Source organism: Diachasma alloeum, unplaced genomic scaffold (assembly GCF_001412515.2).
Source record: "Diachasma alloeum isolate Michigan unplaced genomic scaffold, Dall2.0 Dall_scaffold_00216, whole genome shotgun sequence".
Taxonomy (NCBI): domain Eukaryota; kingdom Metazoa; phylum Arthropoda; class Insecta; order Hymenoptera; family Braconidae; genus Diachasma; species Diachasma alloeum.
In genome coordinates this window covers 714858-738027 of record NW_021680381.1, presented here as the reverse complement: position 1 = coordinate 738027, position 23170 = coordinate 714858, and the positions used below count along the sequence as shown (strand labels likewise).

General features: G+C 36.4%; 1 protein-coding gene across 1 annotated transcript in view; it reads right to left on the bottom strand.

Annotated features, from left to right (window-relative positions):
• Positions 1-23170, bottom strand: part of LOC107037277 (potassium voltage-gated channel protein Shal) — a 125622-nt gene that overhangs the window by 22874 nt on the left and 79578 nt on the right. The window contains exons 3-4 of the mRNA XM_015255746.1: positions 22199-22384; positions 14115-14267 (exon numbers count right to left, since the gene is read on the bottom strand). Coding sequence (XP_015111232.1) covers positions 14115-14267; positions 22199-22384 — 339 coding nt within the window. The remainder of the gene's footprint in view (positions 1-14114; positions 14268-22198; positions 22385-23170) is intronic.

The window sequence follows — 23170 nt, the reverse complement described above, 5'->3', positions numbered from 1 at the left end:
TTAGTCGAATCCCCACAGAATTTCTAGAGAATTCCCATAGATTTTTTTTTTACGAATTCGATAAGGTTTTCTATTGAATTTTATCATACGTGATCTCCCATGAATTTTTCCTTTTTTTTCATTATTTTGTATTTTTGTACGAAAAACCTTGAAAAGAGTTCCCTCCAGGAATGTTTCTCACTACCGGTTAAAATTATCTCCAACCCCATCAAATAATGTCTCCATCTTCGATAAAATCCATCACCCCTCAATTTAATTACAAACTCCAGTTTATCATTCACACAATGATGAATACGCGCTGACACATATGAAATATGCGTTGGTAAGCGTGAAAAATAATTTCAATTTCCTTTCATATATGGAATGAAAACGGAAAGAGGTGTCGCAGCTGGAACCGCATGCGGTACGTGCGGTTTTCCATGCGCACACATCCCCACCCCCAGGGAGAATAGTGATGCACCCAGTGAGTATATATATATACATGTTTAATCCGTTGGAAAATAACTCACGCGAGTGTACAGACGTATGCAACACACTCTGGGTTTTGTACATCGCTGTGAACGAGACAGATGTACACTTGAGACTGGAATAGTACGCTATGTACAGTGTATTTGCGCCCCAAAGGGCCCAAACGACTGTAACTGGTATCGACGTCCCTGAAAGAGGTAGGCAGGCGCACATGTGTTTTCAATTTTGAGGGACCGACGGTGAGCGGGCCCATGAACCCCATAACGAGTTATGATCGTTTTAACAGCACTTTTTTTGACAAATTTCCTCGATTTTTTTTTTAAATCAACAGAGATTGTTTATTAGAAAAATATTGACCGAATGTGTTTCACATTGAATTCAGAATGCATCGTTTTTTTCAGGTCGGTTCGGCAATTCTACAACGAGATAGTCGCAGTCGACATTTCTATTAATTAAATAAATAATTATTACAATATTGAGTTTTTTCTTCTCTCGTTGGCTTCCCAAGGGTTCAATGAATCTCTGGAAAAATTGACGATTTAAAAAAAAAAATTTCATACGTATGGTAGCGGTTCAAAGTTTGCCGACTTTTACGGACCCTGAAAATCGGGGGGTTTTTCGGTTTCTCACAGCGATTATAAATAAACTAATCAGATTAAAAACTTGAAACTTCGTATTGGGCGAGTAAAATACTTATATTACACAGTGCAATTGGTCCCATATTTTTACGATTTTTTTTCGTCGAGTTATAGACGTTTATTTCGAGTGGTCTCTACTTTTGACACCGACAGTAGTATCACCAATAATGTAATAGATTTCTGAAAATTAGTGGCATTGCACTAAAAATCAAACTTTTTTTTTTCTATGAACAAACTTGATTTGTTTCCAACTCATCTGCTTTATTGAATACTCAACGTGATTCGCTTCTATTTTCGATCCCAGACTGATGATTATCCCTGAATGGAGGTGAGCTCTAGATTATCGGAGACTTTTCCACAGATTTCATTGAATGTTTGTGACCCACGTATTATTCAGCGCGGCGCTGCACACAGTTTACTACACTCCGTAAAGTAAAACTCGTTAATAAAATACGAAGAGTTTAAGGGCGGGGCTGAAACCCTGATTTAGCCTGGTGATTAATGAGGGTTCTTGTAAAGTGGCTGCTGAGAATATGCGAAATTTAGAGCCGTAATAATTTAGTCATCATTCCAGTAAAAAGGGATGAGTCAATTTTAGTTTAACAGTTTCGGGAAAACCGCCTGGAATTGAAGGGTGATGAAGAATTTTTTTAAAGAAGCTCTTCAGGATTCTGTGATTCTTGCCCTTTAGGAGCCGTTTCGTTTTCTCCATTAAAAGAGCTCTTCATAAAAAAATGGCTACATGCGCGGAGAAAATATAAAATTAAAAATTACTATGTGAACATAGTAATCGAGGACCATACCGAAAAAAAAATGGTAAAATTTGATTTATTTTAACTGAACCTTTGCAATGTGGCATTTTTTACGATTTAACATAGTAATTTTTAGCGGACAAAATAGTATAAAATGCGCGGACGAGAAAATAATGTTCATAAGTGTTAAAAACGCGTTATTTTTTAACCAATTTTTACTATTGAACGACGAGAAATTCAATTCAAATTCAAGTTGTATAAATTTTTACTATGTTAAATGGTAATTTTTTTTACGATTTAAAACTAGCTTATACTCTCGTGCCTCTGCCTCCATCGACCACGCAATGGCCCGGGTAGTGGATCCTATAATTCAACTTTTATGCTACCATTTTTTACTATACGGATTCTCAATTTTTGACGTAGATACGTCTATGGTTTCAATATGGGGGGTTATTTTGGGAACCGGGCCTTATGTGCAGCGCCATCTATCGGAATTCTAGAAAATTCCAGAAAATTCTAGACATTTCGAGGTAATTTGAGAAGTTTCTTGAAATTTCGAACAAATTCAAGGAGTTTATAGAAATTTCGAGGAAATTCTGGGAGTTTGTAGAAAATTCAAGAGAATTCAAGGAGTTTCTAGGAAATTCGAGACAGAAGGAAAGACCATCGACGTGTCCACGTACCACGTATCAAAGATACAGCCGCCTGCAATTTTTAGTATGTTCAGCAGTGATTTTTCCAAAAGACTCCATCATATTTTAATTTTGTTAGGCGTATTTTTTCATCCGCCACATCGTAGTTTTTCATTTGTTCTCAAAATTACTATGTTAAATAGTAATTTTCGAGTGTGGCGGGTATGGTCCTGTATTCGATTTCTCACATTAAGAATTCTATGTTCCCACAGTAAAAAACACTTTTATATTTGTTCCGAAGAGCACAACATTTGAGATCAATTTTCTATACCCTTGAATTGACAATGAAAGTGTTCGTCGTGCAATCGAAACAAGAATTCTTCAGTTGGAGATAATGAGGGATCACAGCGGGGAACTTCTCACACACTGAGAGAAAAATATGATTCTTCTGACTACATTCCATCACCATCGAATCATAGTCAAAAAGGCTTCAACAATTTTTCATGGGTTACGGTAACTATGGCCGGAGAAGTAATTACTACAATGGAATGTAGTCATTGCAACTATTTTATAGTTCTACTCACGATAGATTTGTCGTGGTTACTTTTAAACTTTGGTTAGTTTAACTAAATTTTGATTTGCAAAAATTACGCTTGTGAAGTTACTATAATGTTATGTGCCGCATACAAAAAAAATCGTATCGTTCACCAAAATTGCCTCAACTATTTTCTTATTGTAAATCGAACTTCAGATTTTTCTCTCAGTGCAATTCATCAAATTCTAGATATAACGCAAACTATATGAATTTATGGGAAGACCTATGTTAACACTTCAAAATTTTCTCGGGACAAGAGAATCGCATCCTGTTGAAAAACGTCTTTCTCTCTATGTGAGCAGAGGAAAAATTATTTACCAGGAGATTTCACAATTCTAGAAATTGATAAAAGAATATTTTCTTGTATCAAGGAAATCGTCTTTGTCGAAAGTAATTTTTTCTCTCAGTGTCCTGAAATCCAGAGACTTACTGAAAATCAGAAACTTCTGTTCTCTGTGCTGTTGCATCCTTTAATTATCTTCCATTTAATTATTTCTAATAATTTACTACCAGAGTCTCGACGCTCGCCAAAATTGTCGTACAACAATTCCATTATTATTGTTTGTATTTAATTAAGCGAGTTTATTCAAACGCTCGAAATTAATTACTACTCCATGTGATTTAATGGAGAGATTAATAAACCCCCGTTCGCCCCTGTCATCAGCACATTTTGGTAATTAAGGCTCTATGATTTTTCGCTCCATCACTGGTGCGAGATTCTTACTCTAGACTCCTATTCTACAATATTAATATTCCCTTCTTAATCCTTCCGAAAAAAAATATCCAGTACTACTGAACTTTTCATTCCTAATTTGATTACAATTACGATAGAATAATTAAGATATAAGACGTTTCACTCGCTGGAATGTATCAAGTACTCTTTCATCTCATGCCCCTCATTTTTTATTTTGCTGACACAATTCGTAAAATTAATTAAAAAATTCTTTCCTTTTGCGGATTCCAGTAATTTTCTAGGTCCGAAGATAATCCATAATCAATGAGACGTGATTTATAACAAGAGTGAAAATCGAATTAACAGGCGATTGGGAACGATTATAACGATCGTTCAGTTTTATTGAAGATGCCGAGACACATTTTGTCTTCTATGTACATTTTAAAATGTAATACTACACCTTTTCAAAATCGGCTTTACTCGTCGCTTTATTGATACATCATATGTCAGTGTATCACCGAGCAAAAATTACCTGGAAATTCGCCAGGAAAATTGTTTGACAATCTCCGACGGCTTTTGATGGCTCTGATATTTTTAAATTCATTTTTAGGTTTAATTACTTTTCATTAGATAATCTACCTGCTGGAGTCATACTCGAGTAGAATAAAAAGTGGTTTCAAGGGACTAATGGATTGTACACCCTTCTTTTGATTGAATGATTTTCTATGCTATTCCGGGAGTTTGCGAATTCATTCAATCTTTAAGGATAATCGGGCGAGCTGGGAGCATTGGAAAAAAAGCAGCCATTTTTTTCTTTTTTTTACGTACTCTTTGAATGATGGACAAGATGTGTGAAAAAGTTTCAGACTGCTGGGGAGCATGGTTAATTTATTATGAATTTTTGAAAAAGTGGTCATTTAACCCGTGATTTATGGAAATCACCAAAAAACTGCAAAACCCAAGGAAAAAATGCAGCCAACGTCATGAAACTTTACACATATTTAAAACATGTGATCAATGATTTTTTGAGTGAAAAAGATTATCGCCTAGGAGCATTGTTTATTAATAATAGCGAAAAAAGTACTGAAAAATGAAATTTCTGCGCACACAGTCTAAACGAGCAGCAACGTCCCAAGTACTGATCGGGTGAGGGTAGCGCGGTCAATTTAAACGTCTCTTGAGAGAGAGCGATGAAGCGTTGTGATTGGAGCTCCCTCGAGCCAGTGGTACCAGCTCCTGGTGAAAAAAAAACTACCGACGGTGTTGTCACTTTTTCGCATGGATTAATATTTTTTCATTTATTAAAAAAAAAACAATCTGAAAACCATTCAATGCGTGGAACAGATACAAATAAATTTGATTAACTCCAAAAATAATTTTTAACCGGAGATACTCCCTAATATTGGCTGAATTTTGAATCCGAATGGGAAAAATTTTTATTTTCCCAAAAAAAAAACAAAACCAAACCAAAATTTTTATTTTTTGTTCACCGATTGGTTTTCTGCGGGAAAACAATAGAAACCCCTCCGCCTCACATCCTACATTTCCTCCTCGCCCGATTATCCTTAATGAGTTCAGTTGCCCACCCATTTGATTCATATAACTATTTTACTCTTTGGTTTTTTATTCTTTATGGTAGGTAATGACGATCGAACAGTGCATCACGTGACTTGTCAATTTAGGCCTATAACACAATCGACTAGGAGAATAACTTGCTATTTATCTGCTTTCGTGACTCATTTTATCGTTTTTATGGTTCATTTCTGTAGTGGAGTTGTGAAACGTGATAAGTTGGATTTTAGTTTTGTTAAGTATGCAATTATGTTTGTAATGAGTGATTTTTTGAGAAAATGTCAGAAAACTATAATTTGTTGAAAAATTTTAGTTGAAACTTCCAGCACACTTCATCAAATGACAGTTCCACAGAAATTTCAAGGAATTTTATCATTAAGCTGGCCAAGCGCGAGTGATCGAGGGTTAAAGATTTACAAATTAATGTGAAAATCGACGAATGCTGTGGAGTTCAATCCGACTATCCCATTAAAAATTTATGAAGATCCGGAAATTCCGGTAAATTTATGCTTGAATGTTAAATTGATTGAAATAATTGATTAATTCAGGGCAATTTGGTACTGGATATTCATGTTTTAAATGAAAACTCGTCCTGAAAAATAATTTGACATTCCATTGAATTTTTGGATATTTCCTGAAACCTTCATTGCAAACAAATGAAGGTGCCAAACTTTACAGTCAAGCTTTACGTAACACACTCATTTTTTTTCTAAGAAACCTTAAGGAAAATATTCGGTTCATTTTGTAGGTGAAAATCCGTGATGTCCCTGACAACCCTCTCCTTCCCCGAAACGAAGATTTGGTTCTGATTGGACGTACACAGGTCTTTCAAGATCTCTCCAGACCTAGATGGACCTGGTAAGTCCTATTTGAGCGACAGGCTATTCAGACCTCTCAAAAGTATGTGGAAAAAGTGAAAACTGAAAAAGTTTTTTTTTTCAAATTTTCAAAGGGTCAGATCTTCCGTTTTTCCCGGGGCAAAGTTGACTTTCGCCAAAATCGAATTTTTTAGCCGGGTGAACGTTGATTCCAACAATTTACGCGACGGGCTATTCAGAACTCTCAAAAGTTTTTGGAAAAAGTGAAAACTGAAAAAAAAAATTTTCACCGTGGGCCACAGGGTCAGATTTTCGGTTTTTACTTGGAACAAGGGTCAGATTCGTTAACACTTTCATTTTTTATTTGGACAATGCATGCAAGCGGAGGGGCAAGCGTGGCTAGAATAGATTCTGCAACCTTCTCCGCTTGTTTAATATAGGCCCATAGAATTACGGGAACCGGCAAGGATTTGGAAAGCCTGAATGCAAGTCCTGCTTACACCTAACAAGTGCTGAAATGGGACATAACCAGAGGTAGAAAGGTCTCGGAAGCACTTGGGAAGAGGCTTCCCAAGACCTATCCAGTTCTGAACGGAAAGACCTAAGTAGAGCGAATTTGTCAGGTCCAATTATTCGACTCGGGTCATAAGTGGGGCGAAGACTTTGAAAATTGACGTAAATTCAAAGATTGTTCAAGCAAGAATGAATAAATTTTGAAAGAACTCGTTCAAGTTTGGTAAAATCCATATCTATGACAACATTTGATCTTGGAAATTTAGTACATCTCATCTGACGAATTTCTCAATGTGCTTCAGGATTTTAAACTGTTAGAAATTTTTTGAAACTTGAACAAAATCGATGAATTTTCAATTTTGTGAATTCAAATTCAGCTTGAAATTGAATCATCTGCGGAATTTCTTATCCATCTTAAAAATTCAAGGCATTTGAGTTTTTCATGTTAGAAGAGAATTGAAATTGTAGTGCTACCTTGAATTCTCAAACGTATTGCCGAAATTGAACATCATACTCAATTGAATTGTCGGTACATTGAAAATTCAGAATAGTAGCCTAAATTTTCACAGTTTTCAATCATTTTCACTGTCATTTGAATCTAAAAATTACAATTGTATTGAATACTCTAGAAACTCTGGTCGGTAAGTACACTGCGAGGAAAAATTACTTTTGATACATATGATTTCCTTGATACAAGAAAATATTTTCTTGTCAATTTCCAGAATCGTAAAATCCCCTGTTAAATAAATTCTAGATATAACGCAAACTACATGAAGTTCTGGGAGAGACATCATTTCTAGTTTGGAGAACGCTTAAAAATTTTCTCGGTACAAGAGAATCTCATCGTGTTGGAAAACTCTTTTCTCTCAGTCTGAGAATGAAATTATTTATCAGGAGAGTTCATGATTTTTTAAATTTACAAGAGAATATGTTCTTGCATCAAGTAAACCTTCTTTGTCAACAGTAGTTTTTTCTCTCAGTGTAACAGTACACATATATGGAAATTTCATGTGAAATAGTCGTTTTTAAAAACTTCAACGATTTTTGCTTCGAATTTTACGAGTAATTTCTACTAGTGTAGATCTTTGTCTCATCCTTCAAGAAAAAGTTTGTGTCAAAAATTTCTTGTTCCTAGCAATTGATACATTTGAAATCAGAACAACTCATGTGTCTCCAACTGATTTAAACTTTTTACGTTTCTATTTTTTCCCCATGCCAAATTATTCTCTCACATTTTCTTTTAAAACCTCGCATTATCATAATAATCCCAAATTCCACATCGCCTGAAAAACCAAATTATTACGTTTCATCACTCCACTTCCGATTAAATAATCTTACTTAGTCATTATTTCTAGGCCTATTAAGACCTTCGTTCGCCTTAAACTTAGTTGAACCACCTTACTTTCTAATTTTTGAGTCTTTGTTTGTTCATCGTTTAATCGTTTTCTGCCTTATATTAATCAATTAATGTTAAAAGATCTAAGCGAGATATTCTTCAATGATTCAATCAACGGAAAAAACCCATTCAATATCTCAATACTTCGTCAATGATCGATTGATTTCTCGATAATATATTTACATTTCTTCTTTCACGTTGCCTTAATTATGCGCCCATTCTATTCATATAGCACACATTTAGGTCCCACTCGTTAATGAAAGCGAGAAATTAATGAATTCAAAGGCGCAGGGATTAGGTGTACCTTTATCCCTTGGAGATTTAATCAGGCCATTAATTTTTCCTTATGGCAAAGGGGAAAATCTCCTTTTATTTTATAATGCGATATCAAATTACCATATTCACAGTTTTACAAGGGGAATTTTGATCCTAATGGGGAAGGAAAAAAAGTTACATCGAGGGAAAATTGTAAAGTCGAAGACAAACAGTAATTGTACGGAGTTTTCATCTCTTAAAAAATTTAAAAAGTGAAAGGAGGAAAGGAGCAAACTTTAGTTGTTCAATTTCACTTAAAAATGATTAAAAGAGTATAATAAAATATTAAAATCAAATAATCCCTTATTGATGTGGTAAAATCATCAGATAAATTGGAAGCAAATTCTATCATTATTTTGCGGTCTAATCTCTAGCAAATGCAGGTGTAGATCTGGAAAAAGTTATTGGAATACATTTTTAGTAGAGAATTTCAATAGCTGCGAATAATGTCTAAAATCATATTTCAATTATTCACAATGTACTTCAATTTGACCAATTTTTCAGATAATTTAGCTGAAGCAATTTAGAGAAAAAAATTCCAAAACTCAACAAATGCAGATTATTAAAAATCCTCTGGAGTTATTTGCAGGCGAACAGTCTAATACAATTTTTGTCACCGGCGCTTAGTTCAGGATTTATTCGTCAACAAAGTAAAAACCCATCGTAAATTATTTGTTTTTGAAAATTAGACAAACAAGACATATATAATTATTTTAAAGTTTTTGGACACTACTCCACTGTGCCCCCAACTGTAATACGTTGGAGACGCGAGTTGATAATTTTAGAATGTGAATAGTGATTACTAAAATGCAGTAAAAGTGTGATAAAAGCTCTGACACCCGCCTCTTTGCCTTAGCTAGCCCGCTTTGCCCCGGTCTCTCCTACACACATACACATTCACGTACAGACGAGGTCTAAAAATTGCATTTTCGGTCATTTTGGATCATACTAGGTCGATATAACACAAAAAATCCAAAGCTTAAATTTGAATGATTATAAAGCTTCCGTTCGCAAGCAAAAACTATGCTGTATTAATATAAAAGCATTTTCCCGCTTGTTTTACATGAATTAACTGAAGTAGTAAACTAATCAGTACGAAAAATGAAGGTCTCTGCAATTGTGAAATTTCAGTGCGGTGTCCCCTTGCATTTGTTTCCTAAACCCATTCATTTGACAGGAGATAATCAAATAATCATTTACCACATCATTAGGATAAAAAAATGGAAGACAATCATGAAGACATTTATGAAACAATTTTGATCTCTATTGGAACAGTATTGAATGGAGAAAATAGCGAGGACGACAAAGATTCTGGGGAAAGACCGATAAGATTCAATAAGCACAAAATTATGGATCGAAATTCCCATTGAAAGACCCCCGACTCTAGTGTCAAGAAGCTCCTTATCAATGTCCAAAAGCCCCTTGCATATGAGACAATACAACAGGCATCTGGAAACTGATACGATTCAGTCTACTTCTACCCCCAAACCATGATTGTCAACATTCGCACGATAAACCCCCTTACCCTCTACCCCTCACAATTTATTTGTTTAATCGCGTCACAACTTGACTGCACGCTTGAAGCTGCTCGGAGTTAGAAACACTCCCATTTACTCGGTATGTTTTAACCGGATAAATCATTTGATTGAAGCCCGTAAATTTGTGCGGCGGTTGCGATTGATTCAGTGGAAGTAATTACGCGACCTGATGATATGATGGAATTAATGCAAATTATTTGAGTAGATTTTTTTTTATATTACTCATGTAGGTTTTTGGTTTTTTAGCTCTTTGAAGTTACCATAATTTATCAAAGACTTTGATTGGAATTGTAGACAGTTTGCAATGTAATTCTCTGTGGTTGTGAGTGGAAAAGTGTAATGAATCCATTTGGAGTTCTATTCAATGATTTTCAGCTATTATTCGACTTTTTGCACCCATATCAGCCACTTAAAGGAGATCTATTATTCTGAAATCGTAATTCTTTCCGCAATGTAATAGAGAAAAGTACTTCGTTAGTTTTTTTTCAAGAAAAAACGTTGAAAACTAGTTTTAATTCAGCGTTTTGTAAAAAAATCAATGATTTCGAATGCTTTATTTGTGAATAACGATTAAAATCTCATTTTTTTAAATTGAATGTAAAAAACTGAGACATTTTACAATACCTAATTGAAAATGAAGAACACTAATAGGTTGCAAATTACAATTCGGATTTTTTTTTCAAATCTATGTCAACCAATTTGCTTGGAAACTTTGGAAGCTGAAGCTATTTCAATCTATATTATTATTTGAATTTCAGTCAATTAAATTGTCAGTCATGGATTCAAATTTTTATTCAAAGAACTTTGGTTCTTATTTTTAATATCAATTAAAACTATTTATATAACATTAAATGTCTCAAATCAGCACAGAAAATTGTGTCATAATTGTCATTTGCAATCCTCAGTGATCATATATTTACGTAGGAAACGAGTTGTATTAAAGAAAAATATCAAACGACTTTTTTCCCAGATGGAGAAATTTCCAAAAACAAATCAGTAGCGAAGAGGTAAAACGGTTTAAGTCGATTTTGACTGTTGGTCAGCTTTCAGGGAGAATCTCGAAATATAAAATAGATAGCCAAATTTTTGTTACAACCTTTTTTGTAGTCCTCAATTCGCCCTATAAAAAAGGTTATTACAAAAATTTCGTATCTCCTTTAGATTCGGAGATATTCCTCGAAAACTCAGCTAAGGGCTCAATAAACTTAAATCGTTTTACAGCTTCGCTGCTGAAATACCTCGTTTCAGCGATTTTTCCAAATTGTCATTTACAATTCAGAATGAAATGAGAGAAGCCGCATGTGACAATTTTGTCAAATAAAAAATTTTCCGACTGATGAGTGCTCTCAGAGAAAAATGTCCGGAAAAATTTTTTTAATCAATAAAGTTTCCTATAAAACCGCTCTTACGATTTCACACTGAATTTCTCCTTTTTGGGAGGCCAAAAATTCAGATGAAAGTCTCAAAAAACTTTTTTACAAAAAATTCAATCGATTATGAAAAATGCTTAGATTTTTCGTGAAGGCACCCATTTTTTCAATAAATTCATACGTCACAATTCCACTACACCCTCACTACATTGAAACCATCTTCAAAATATAAATCCTTAAAACCAAAAGAAACATGAACAAAGATTAACAAAACAAAATCGAACGTTTTCCGCCTACAATTTCAAGTCCATAAAAAAATCTTAATCACATTTTCCAAAATCCTAGAAAAATTCAATGAAGTAATAAATTAATGCTTGACATCCGCATGACGTATAATATGAAAAGCCAATGTCACTACAGTGGAGACCCCCTGGCGACTACAACGTCCAATTGTCCGTTGAAATCCCCCAATATTCATTGCCAAGCACTTTGCTCGATATCACCTACGAGAGCTGTGAAATAATAACATTTCCCGGCTAACGCGCTCCCCAAATGATGTACACTTGAGTCACCTCGCCTTGAGTACCCACCAACGTAATATCCACCCACGTTTCATTAAACCCTCCAATGGAATCCACTCCCCCGTTGTAATATTAAAAGATAATAATAAATCCCCCAGCACGTTAACCTGCTCATGTAAATCCTGATATGTAGCGAGTCAACAAAATTATCATCATTGGCACATTCGAGAGCAATTAATCTATTGTTCAATGATCCTTACACCACGTATTATCATATGATCATTGGGTGATGAACTAAGGTATCACCATTTGTCACATTTCAAAAGCTCGTTTGTCATTCAAAATCTTCATTAATACTGTTTTCCATCGTACTTCTATTGAAAATAATTCACCACGTGATCTCACATTCTTCCAATTTCTGTCGATGTTATATAGTGAATTAATCATGATCATAATGACATGATTCAGTTTTATAGAACGAAATTATTTGCATCATTCGACGAATGTATCGAGAGGTAGCTTCGAAAGAAAATATCAGGAAATATTTTTCACAGATAATTCTACTGATATTTCCTTGTATCTACGGTAGAGTTCCCTTTATTTTCCGCTTCCATTATTTCTTCTTCTTCTATTTCTTGTGGTTAGACTTCTTTGTTAGAAGTATGTACCATATTCTGACGACTCGTTGGTTAAAAAACAAGGACTGTAGATGTCTACTGGAAGGCAGGCGTGTTATACAAATAAGAGGGCATCGCTGTACCATCACTTTCATGTTTTTTTTAATTTTTGAAAGTTAATTGAATTCCACCAACCCATAAAATCGGGCAAAACGGCTCGCTATCTAACCCTTCCACCCGATATGTTCTGCGTTGATGAGAGGAGTCTTGAAAATAATTTTATATTGCAATTATCATTTCATCATTTTTCGTTTGTTAAATTCGATGGGAGTTCCAGAAGACCATTCAGATCATCCAAATAGAAGGCTAGAACCTCCCGCTTCCGTTATTTATTTCCTCTTCTCCTCTGCGCTTGTTCTCCCTCAAAAAAGTTCTCCCACTCCTCATGCATTCTGTATCCTTGTTTCCGGCGTCATGCGCATAGAATTGCGCAATGTCTCAGTAACGGGATGACTGCCACATGGTGACAGTCATGGGTTATATCGCTTCTCTCCCACTACTACGATTCTCCCTACCCACTACCCACCTTCCCTCTCCATTGCGCTCCACAGTGACGGAGTGGGAGAATAGTATATTTCAGGGCGGGTGCCATGGGGTTTATTACTTGTGTAGAGTTGGCGTCCGAGCCGAAGGCGAGGACTGACCAACCACCGAGTAAAAAAAACCCACGGCACTAGTCGTGAACGATATTTTTCCATAGTGATTTTCACTTTTACGAGTTTGGGGAAGGGCCAATCCCAATCCCCGGACGAGGAAAAGTGAAGTTCAGTACGGATAATTCCATTATTCAGATTTCACATGAAATTCAGTCAAAGACACGCCTGGAGCCGGGAAAATGAAGGGAACTCTACTATATTATATTACTTCTAGAGATATTTGTCATTTATTGTTTAAATCCCCTATTACCCTATAATTTTGGAAAAATTTCCGATAGTAGAATGGCTAGAGGATTTTATCAAAAGACATTTTCCGTAGAGCATTCGGTGGTCTACGAACAATATCTTCTGAAATTTTTCCCTAAATCAATGGAATTGCGATTTATTTTCGAAATAATCTGCTTTGCGAGTAGATTAATGCAAATAATTCCTCTCAAATTGCCGAGTTTTTCATTAAGATTATGCAAACGCGATGAAATGTGCCTTAAATATTATGTTCATTCATAAGAATTATCAATACGAATAATTAGAATGTTTTACCGCGTCAGTCGTCGGCGAAAAAATATATTCATCATAATAATTTTGAATAATTAAATTGATGTTTTTTATAGGATAACTATCTCCCACATATTTCCTAACACGTCCCTCCCTACACTTTTACCCTGTCATTCTATCCTTAACGTACGATATTTTAAACGGAGCAATATCGATTTATCATAAATGGCTTGCTAAGCGCGGGAATGCGAGTTAAACTGCTATTTTTATACTCGTGTCTCGTTATAAGGACTGGTTCCCGCATCTGGATTTAATCGCCGCTTATCGTTATCACCGGGCACATTGAATGCAACACTGGGTACGGCTATTGGATCGGCAAAACGCGTTTGTCCCTGAAGTGGTTGAGATTGATGTGATTGGGTGGATGAGGACGGCGGGCCCTCGCTGATAGAGGTCCTAGATACGAGAATACGCCGACCGCGTACCTGATAACGCTGAGGATAACAACGACCACAGCATGACTGTAGGAGGCCACCGCGTGATGCTGTACTGTGGGCTGGTGATGTCAGTGGTGATGGCGAGCCTGGACGCTTTGGTGCTCCATTGTAGGGCACTTCCATCTCCACAAACTCACGGTCCTATAAAAAACATTCGGGTTTTAGTACTCGGAATGAGTGAATTGTATTGGAGTATTTTTTTCATAATTCTGCGGAGTACGGGAGCTGGTGCCTGTACCGCCCACTCGTATTTCTCAGGATTGGCTGAGAATTTTCTTTTTTCTTTTTTTATTATGCAAATATTTGATAACAACAAGTAATTTCAACAGAAATTTTCAATTTTTTTTATTTAAAGCATTTGAATCTATCGGTTCACTTCGCCATATACAAAAAAATACAAAATAATAATAATAATGATACAATACAGATATCATATAACATATATCATAGATACATACATCATTCATGTTTACACATAGTGATTTTTTTTTCTATTTTTATATCTTCAATTTCGAGGATATCAGGAAGGAATCAATCAGCAGAAGGATCTTTTTATTCAAATCTTTCAGAATTTTGCTTATTTTGTACGGCGGGGCAAGGCCCTCCTTGCTCAATCCAGCAAGAAGTTCTGCTCGATGTACCTGATATAAGGGACGGTGCAAGACCACAATCAAAATCTTCCGATTTTCAATTTTCTACCGTGAAAACATCGTTAAAAAAATCCAAATACGAATTCTCAAAATATTTCAACCCCAGAATTTAATATTTTTCAAATTTCCAGTTGGTCCATAATTGAATGGATTGCGAAATGTATGTTAGTTATACACTTCCACATCCATTCGACCTATTCGATAGCAGCAAAATATCTTCATCAGTTATTACTGGCTATTTTATCAGCCTCCGTGTTTGTGGGCAATGCCGCTCAGGATTTCTATAGGGCTGCTAGACTCTGCAGCTAGAGGGCGGTCGAGTGACAGCTTGATTATTTGGGGTAGTCGCTGGCCACTGGAACATCGGGTAAATTCAGGATAATTTATTATTTTTCACGTGAAATCTTCCTCAAAATGGAGCCAAAGAATGGAAACGAAGGATGGGAATAGGAAAAATTATAACAGTTGGTCTGCATTGCTTAAAAAAAACGTCAAAACAAGATCGACGGTAGTGGACGCATGCCGGGCGGTATTACCCTCAAAGTTCGATTCCATCGCTCACTGGCCGATGGCAATTGAATCACATGATTAAATATGTTTAATGCTAATCAGAAATATGACCTCTCCACATCTTCGAGTAAACACCTCAAAGAACCCATTCTGACCGTTTATGACTCCGTGTATATTGCGAGGCTGGAAAAAAGATTCATTTCCCTTAGGTGGTCGGTACATGCACCAGCTCCCCTAGAAGTCATTTATTCATAAATAGGACTGATGGAGATGAGGATTCATTAGGAATTAGTGCTCCAGGAGATGAGGGCACCCAGGGGGATTCATCTAGGTGATGAATGGTTTTTTGGACTGTTTTTGAGGAAAATTTGAAGCCGAAAGGTTTCGATGATTTTTTGTATCAGAACTTGATGATGTTTCCATGAGATAATTTTTATAATTACGCAGATGTGATATTATGAGTTATTTTGTGCATCTTGTGTTAATCATGCACCCATTCTCTTCATACAGTATAATTTTCGGTGTCGCTTGTTAATGAAAGAGAGAAATTAATGAAATGGCGATGTCAGTGGTAATTGGGAGCCTGGACGCTGTGGTGCTCCATTGTAGAGCACTTTCATCTCCACAAACCCACGGTCCTATAAAATTCATTCGGGTTTTAGCACTCGGAACGACTGGATCATATTGGAGTCTTTGTTTCATAATTTTTCAGACTAGAAGTTGTCTACTTAGAATTGGGACAAATTGAGATACACTGAGAAAAACAAAGTTTTTTGAGACTTCGGCGCGATTTCAAAAATCATTTCAGGGGGTTGAAAAGCGCGATTTCAGTGATTTCGATGACTTTAATAATTTCACATAATTTCAAGGTGATTTCGGATTGATTTCATCACAGAGACATGACATCACTGAGACATCTTGGTGTCTGAAATTAAGATATGGACATCAGTTTCGGACACAAGCGGTGTTTGCAATTTTCAGACATCAGTTAGATTTTCAGACACTTTTAAAGATTCAGACGTTTTTTGCCATCTGCCATCTTAAATTCAGATGGTTGTTAGACACCTAGTTTTTCCAGTGGATGAGTCAACTTTTCAGACATGAGAAATATCTTAAAAATTAATGTTTGAATGGACTTTGCCGTCTGAATCAGGCGAGTTATCTTAATAGTGCAATATTTGAATCGCTCATAAATAACTGAATTTCTGACACAGAAAATATCTAAAAATAAATACCTGAAATTGTTCAGACACAAAAAATGTCTACCATCATTTTCAGACAGAAGCGGTGGTTAAAATTTTCAGACATTAGTCAGATTTTGAGACACTTTTGAAAATTCTGATGTTTTTTATCATCTGACATCTTAAATTCAGATAGCTGTCAGACATCTGGTTTTTGTAGTGAATGAAAATCCCCCTGCTCTCCCTAACCGTTTTCCTACAACTCAACCTTCCTGTTTCTCAGATACAAATGTGTACTACAAAATTTTACAAAGTCATTCTCGCAAAGTCGATGTCGGAAAAACCTCAGGATCTTGTTACATAACGAGTGAAGGAATTGTCCTCACTGGACACTGATAACATGAGGAATTCCTCTGGAAACTTGTTTCTAGTTCTCAAGTGGAAAGCTGCCCCACAATTACCTACTGGAGGGGCTAGAGGTTGGGTGGTCGGTGTGTGAAGTGGTGAGAGGGAAAGAGAGGAGTGGATACCTCCAATGTGGTATTTCAAACGAGGTGAGCCACCGAGGTCATTCCCAGGTTTTCCTGATCTCTATATATGACTAAACCACTTTGCTCGTGACCGACGTGTCCAAAGGCTCCACCAGGGTGATATTCAGGGGGGATGGAACGATCCACCCGAGACACACTACTGGAGTCTCAGCTTTTCCCAGGGTTCTTACCGCAAATAGGTCGATTTAATACTGTATTATGCTCCACTCTATTAACTGAGTGTCAATAGATTTTTTCCCGTAATTTATAGTTGAGAAATTGGAGCTTAGAAAAAATCCTAGAAAAATTGAGGGAGCATCGCTGAAGAATTGAATCATTAGTTACTCTTTCGATGGAAGAAAAATCTTTTCGAAATTTAAACGATTGCTCAATTTTTAATGAACAGAAAATGTTTCGCCACGAATAACAATCAAGATTTGATTCTAGACGAGTTGTAAATTCGACCAGTTTGACTACTCAAATCACTCGTGGGAAACGTGACACGCCGAATAGGTTCTTTAGCAACGTATGACTTTCCGTAAACTTCTCAAAGGACGAGATTGTCCATGTTAACTACATCAATCCATTCAGCGAAACCAATACTTCACCATGAATTTGGACACCTGACATTACTGCCATCACATTACATCTGGAAGTCCCTTCATTTGCCACAAACACCGCAGAACAGGGCACCGTATGGTGGTGTTCGTTCGAGTCCAAATCGAGCAACTTCTCCAGGGATATAACCACATTGAACAGAAGAAGAAGAACTTCTCCAGGAAACTTGGTCGCCATATCCAGAGGCGATCTATCCCTCTCTACCTTCAACACCATCTTCTTATAAGGGTGGTGGGGGGNGGGGGGGGGGGGGGGGGGGGGGCAGAGAGCACTTTCCGCTCGACTCTCGCCCCATTGTACAGATGGCATTTAATGACCCAAATCTAGCCGCCCAGAAACTCTTAACGACAGAGTTGGAAGTGATGAGTATGAACTTCGATGGGTGAATGGGGGTGCGTGTTCAAAGTTTCTTTAACAAATAATAAGGGATGTTTTTTCAGCTGAAAGAATTTACTTTTCATTATTTCATATGGGATTTATACGGAGACCGAAAGTTTCTAGTCTTCAGCACAGAGTAAAAATTTTGGATTTTCCGGGACGAAAATGATGAAAAGTATTTCAATGCTTCATAAAATCGTGAGCGTGATATAAAATTTTGTCCAATTCCAATTTTTGAGCTCAATTTTGTTACGAATATATATCCTCAAACGAATAAAAACTCCTGATAATTCCATTTGAAATGAAAAATCAAACGTAAAACTCTTCCGAACGTTGAAAAGCCCTCAATATGCACAATCCTCACTGTTGACGTGTGAAAATCCTCCCATTATTGTAACTGTTTCAACCGGAACGTCGCGAAAGTATCGGGGGAATTCAAAAACGTGCCTCGTGCCAAAATGACATCGTTACCAGCAGCCACCGTCCCCATGGGACAATAAGAAAAGAATACAACAATTTGAATGCAGGTAGGAATGAGTGCTATTCACTCGAATAGAAAACTAGAATCGATATTGCGCAATATGAATTCCAAATTCGCCTAGACCTCGATGTTTTTTACTCCTTCTCTAGTTCCCTCTTCTCGTATTATTCTCTGCATTCTCTAATACCACCTGCCGTTTTCACGCCTCTTCCATCGAATTTGTCATGGTACGAATGAGCTGATCGGCAAATAGTATTGGTTTCGTTTCATCTGGGCCAAACACACACGTGGACAGTCTCGGGATTTTTATATTTTCATTTAAAATGGAAATATTCGAATAAGTCAATCCTGATGGCTCCAATCGCGTCATCAACGCTATCATACTAAAAATACGTTCAATCAATTTAGTGACGAGGACGAAGAAATGGGGGAAAATGAAATGGGGGAGTAACGTACAACGAAGAAACAACACGATGGAGTTGGCGTCCGAGCCGAAGGCTGGCCAATTACGCGAGTAAAAAAAACCCATGGCACTAGGCGTGAACGATATTTTTCCGTAGTGATTTTCAGTTTTACGCGTTTAGGAAAAGTGAAGATCAGTACGGAAAATTTGTTTTACTGTCATTACACGGAGAGAAAAGATTGTTAAAAATTATTTAGAAAATCGTGACAAATTTTACTATACGAATGGTAATCGTGGAACGAAATGTAACTCATTGAAAAAATACTGGTTTTTAGTGGATATTTTACCATGTTCTCAGAAAACAAACACATCTATATGGGCGCAAATATTAAAATGAAGGGAATTCAGCTATTTTATGTTTTAAAAAGTATGCTCACGCAATAAATAATGCAAATTGTTTATTGATACGACGGGAATATAAAGTAAAATTTTAGAAATTATCTTTGATTATTTTAATTTCCACAAGAAATTTTATAGCGGAAAATTGATTGTTTTTGTATAATTTATGAAAAAAGGTCGTGACGAATAATATAGAAACAATCAATTTTTCATCTTAAAACTAGCTTGTTGAAATCGTTACAAATTTGTCAGTATTTATATTTTTTTACAGAAATCGATTTTCCCCGGAAAAAACGTTTTCGAGTGGTGAATCAATTTCCATGGTTTCGTCGCAATAAGGGAATTGTTAAAAAAGGTAATTTTATCAAAAATTGTCATTTAAATAGCGCAGATTATCCATGACTTTTTTTTTCAAATTTATCTCACGTAATTTGATTGACAAATTTGATGATTAAAAACTGCCAAATCTGTAGTTTGGCCCATGCGAAACTATAAAAGTTGCTTAGATATTCTCACCTATTATCAAATGAAAGTGATTGAGAATCGAATTTGAGAAAGCGTCGAACATAATTCATTTGTCAACTATGAATAAAAAATTTTCCCATAGTACAGTCTCCATTCTCCATGGAATCCGTTCATGAACTTATATTTTTAGACCTGGCCGATTTCGGGGATTCCGTGACTGATTCACATTCGCTGCGTCACTAGGCGGCTATTGTATATGCTACGCACAATTAAATATACATAACTAAATTGTTCATTTATATTGCAAAGCTGGAGAAAAATGGTTGATTGATGCGCAGTGTGGATATTGTGGGAGTCAAAAAATAAACTTGACCCCTTGTTTGTGGGACAACGGAAGTTCGTTAGGATTCAGATCACGAGGTATAAACTGGTGATTATTATAGCTACAAGCGATATACAGACTACAAATGCCGTTAATTATTGAAACGGAAATATCAGGATATCAGTCGTGAATTTCGGAAGTATTTTGCATTTGCGTCAATGTAGTCAAACAGAATTTTTATTCATGTGTTTTATTTTATGTGAACATAGTAATCCTGGACCCAAACTGGAAAAACATTAAAATTTGATCTATTTTAACGGAATTTTTGCGATGTGAAAATTCTTTTTTACTAGTTAACATAGTAATTTTGAATAAAAGAAACTTTATAAAATGCGCATACGAAGAAACGATATTTAAAAGTGTCTTAAGCGCTTTTCATTAAAGGCATTTTTACTACTGAATCAGCAAAAAATTACTCAAATCGTATGAATTTTTACTATATTACATCGTAATTGTTTTTACGTTTTAAAATTGTGAGTTATACTCTCGCGTCTCCTACATTTCCCAAATTACTATGTTGACTAGTAAAAACTGCAGCGGGCATATGGATCGTCGATCATTTCCATTTCTTGGAATCTCCTTCCTCTGTCGACAACGTAATTGCCGAGTGATGAGTGAGTGACCGGGACGCCTAAGTAAAGGAAAATCCTGCAGACACGACCAGCAAAAAATGAAAATCCTCCCATTTCCATAGGCAATTGTTATGAAGTTTCCAACATCTAACAACTTTTATTTAAAGCTGATCAACTTTTTTTCTCTGTGTGATGCTTGAGAAAAAAACGCTCTCCCTTCTCCTCTTCCACGAATATTCGTGTTGAAAGAGGGGAAAGGGGAATATTTTGTTCACGAAAGTAAAAAATCATATTTATGGTCATAAATTTTACTAGTGATAAATGTAATTTTACTTTCTGAGTTATCACTTTCTACTTGCAGTTTTTACCATGATTCACAGTAATTTTTCTGATGAACTCCATTATATTCTAATTCCGTCATCAGTATTTTTTCATCTGCCGCGTCGCAATTTTTCATTTGTCCTCAAAATTATTATGTTAAACAGTAAATTTTCGTGTTTGGCGAGAATGATCCTACGTCCACTTTTTTATATAAAAAATTACTGTTCCCATAGTAAAAACTACTTTTACATTCTTCCCGTGTATAAGATGTCTGAAACATATAAAACATGGATAGAGATCTCATCATTCTTTAAGGCCTGTGATGAAAGTTTCATTCCCAGGAACGAAGAGATTCAGATAATTTATAAAAAGAATTTTTTTACAATAAAAAAGGTTCTCTACGAATTCCCGACCCCTCAAGCTTCTCCATTCCGGAGATATTTGCCGAATGATCTCGATATCATAATTCAGCTCATCCATTATGACCTCTTCCCCACAGAATCAAATGTCGAACGGGAAAGAAAACGATACAAATCAAAGAATTCTATCCAACCGATCATTACTACCACCACCACCTAACGCAGACAAGCTGCTCCCCCTCAGCAAACCCTCCTAATGATCCATCCGAGTTCGATGACGCACTGCAAACAACGTTAGTTACACTTAGCAAACAACCATAACCCAGCAAGACAATATACCGCGTGGACAGCAAGCTGGCCAGGACAATGTTCCTCAAATAATACATCACTGCATGATACCTCGAAGTCACATTAACCGAATTTCCTCAGAATCAGCCAATACCGAGGAAGGAAAACTAGATTACCAACGGCTACCTACACAGTGGACCGTCCTATTGTCCTTGAGTGCGACGCCAAGAACAATGATAACAATCATGGGCAGCAATAAGCATCATGCACCAGAGGACACTTCAAATTGACTGCAGGAACGTTCTTCCACTGACAAACATAGAGTACAATTAAACGTCTGCACAAACACGAGGCTAATGTTTCCGCCGGATTCTGATACAAAACATCAAGGTATGTGAGAGTTTGCTGTTTGTGCCAGGGAAATTGCTGGGATAACTGGAGGAACTCGTATCACTCGGGGATACTTTGACAAGGTGACAAACATGACAACCTCCTTCAGGGAAGTTCCTGAAAAGTAATTTACAACAATACTTACCGTAGTTTTCTCCAGACACCGGAGGAGATGATGATGCTGCAGTTCGAATATGTCTTCCTCTTTGTAATCGTCTGTTGGCATTCCACTCTCCGCCGCTGCGATTCTCGCCTCTGCTGCTTTCTTTTTGCTGACAAAGGCTGCACCACTCGATGCTTTGGCGATCCTAATCCTCGCGAGTCGCGCTTTCTGGAAAATTAAAAGGGAAAGAATTATGAGAGATGTACATCAAGAGGGATTCGAATGGATTTGATTGTATGATGCTGGAGTCATAGTAAACGATGAGGATGTCTGGCTCAAATTTTCGTGGTTGGGTGTTTAACGGCTGCAATTGATATTGCGAAGTCTTTGTAATGGTTCGACTTAATGAATGGTAATCAAATGCTTCCATGGTGGTTTAACGCCCTATTTGCGACATTGATTCAATTGAGCTTAAAGTCATCTTATTGTTTTTTATTTTCAACGAAATTCGTTGCAAGTTCGTGGAAATTCGTTGCAAGTTCGTGGAACTTCTACCTGGCAATCGCCCGAAGGCCTTTAGCCAACGTCTTCTCATTTCGTCGATGGAGTCGAAGGTGGGATGGAGCTCTCTAAAGCTCGAAAGTTATAGATATTGTTGTCTTCATATCTAATGAATGTATTCTCATTCTGAATCGGTTCCATTAACTTGAATTGATCTTTTTGAAATCAATTACAGGTCGAGTTGCTGAGGTGATTCAGGAAAAACTCGACTTGACTCATCACCCTTCATCATACACATAATGAATCCGTAACTTGACTTCATTGTTTATAGTCATTCTACTTTAATTGAATAGACTACACTCATAGATTTCAATCAAGATAATGAGATGAAGATGATGGATTTTGTTACTAGGTTTAGGAAAATTTTCTGAGTACAGGAAAGCTTCCAAGTTCATAGGAGTACTTTACAAGTACCCCACTAGAGTTTGAATTCGTGTGCCTATGAATTTCTAA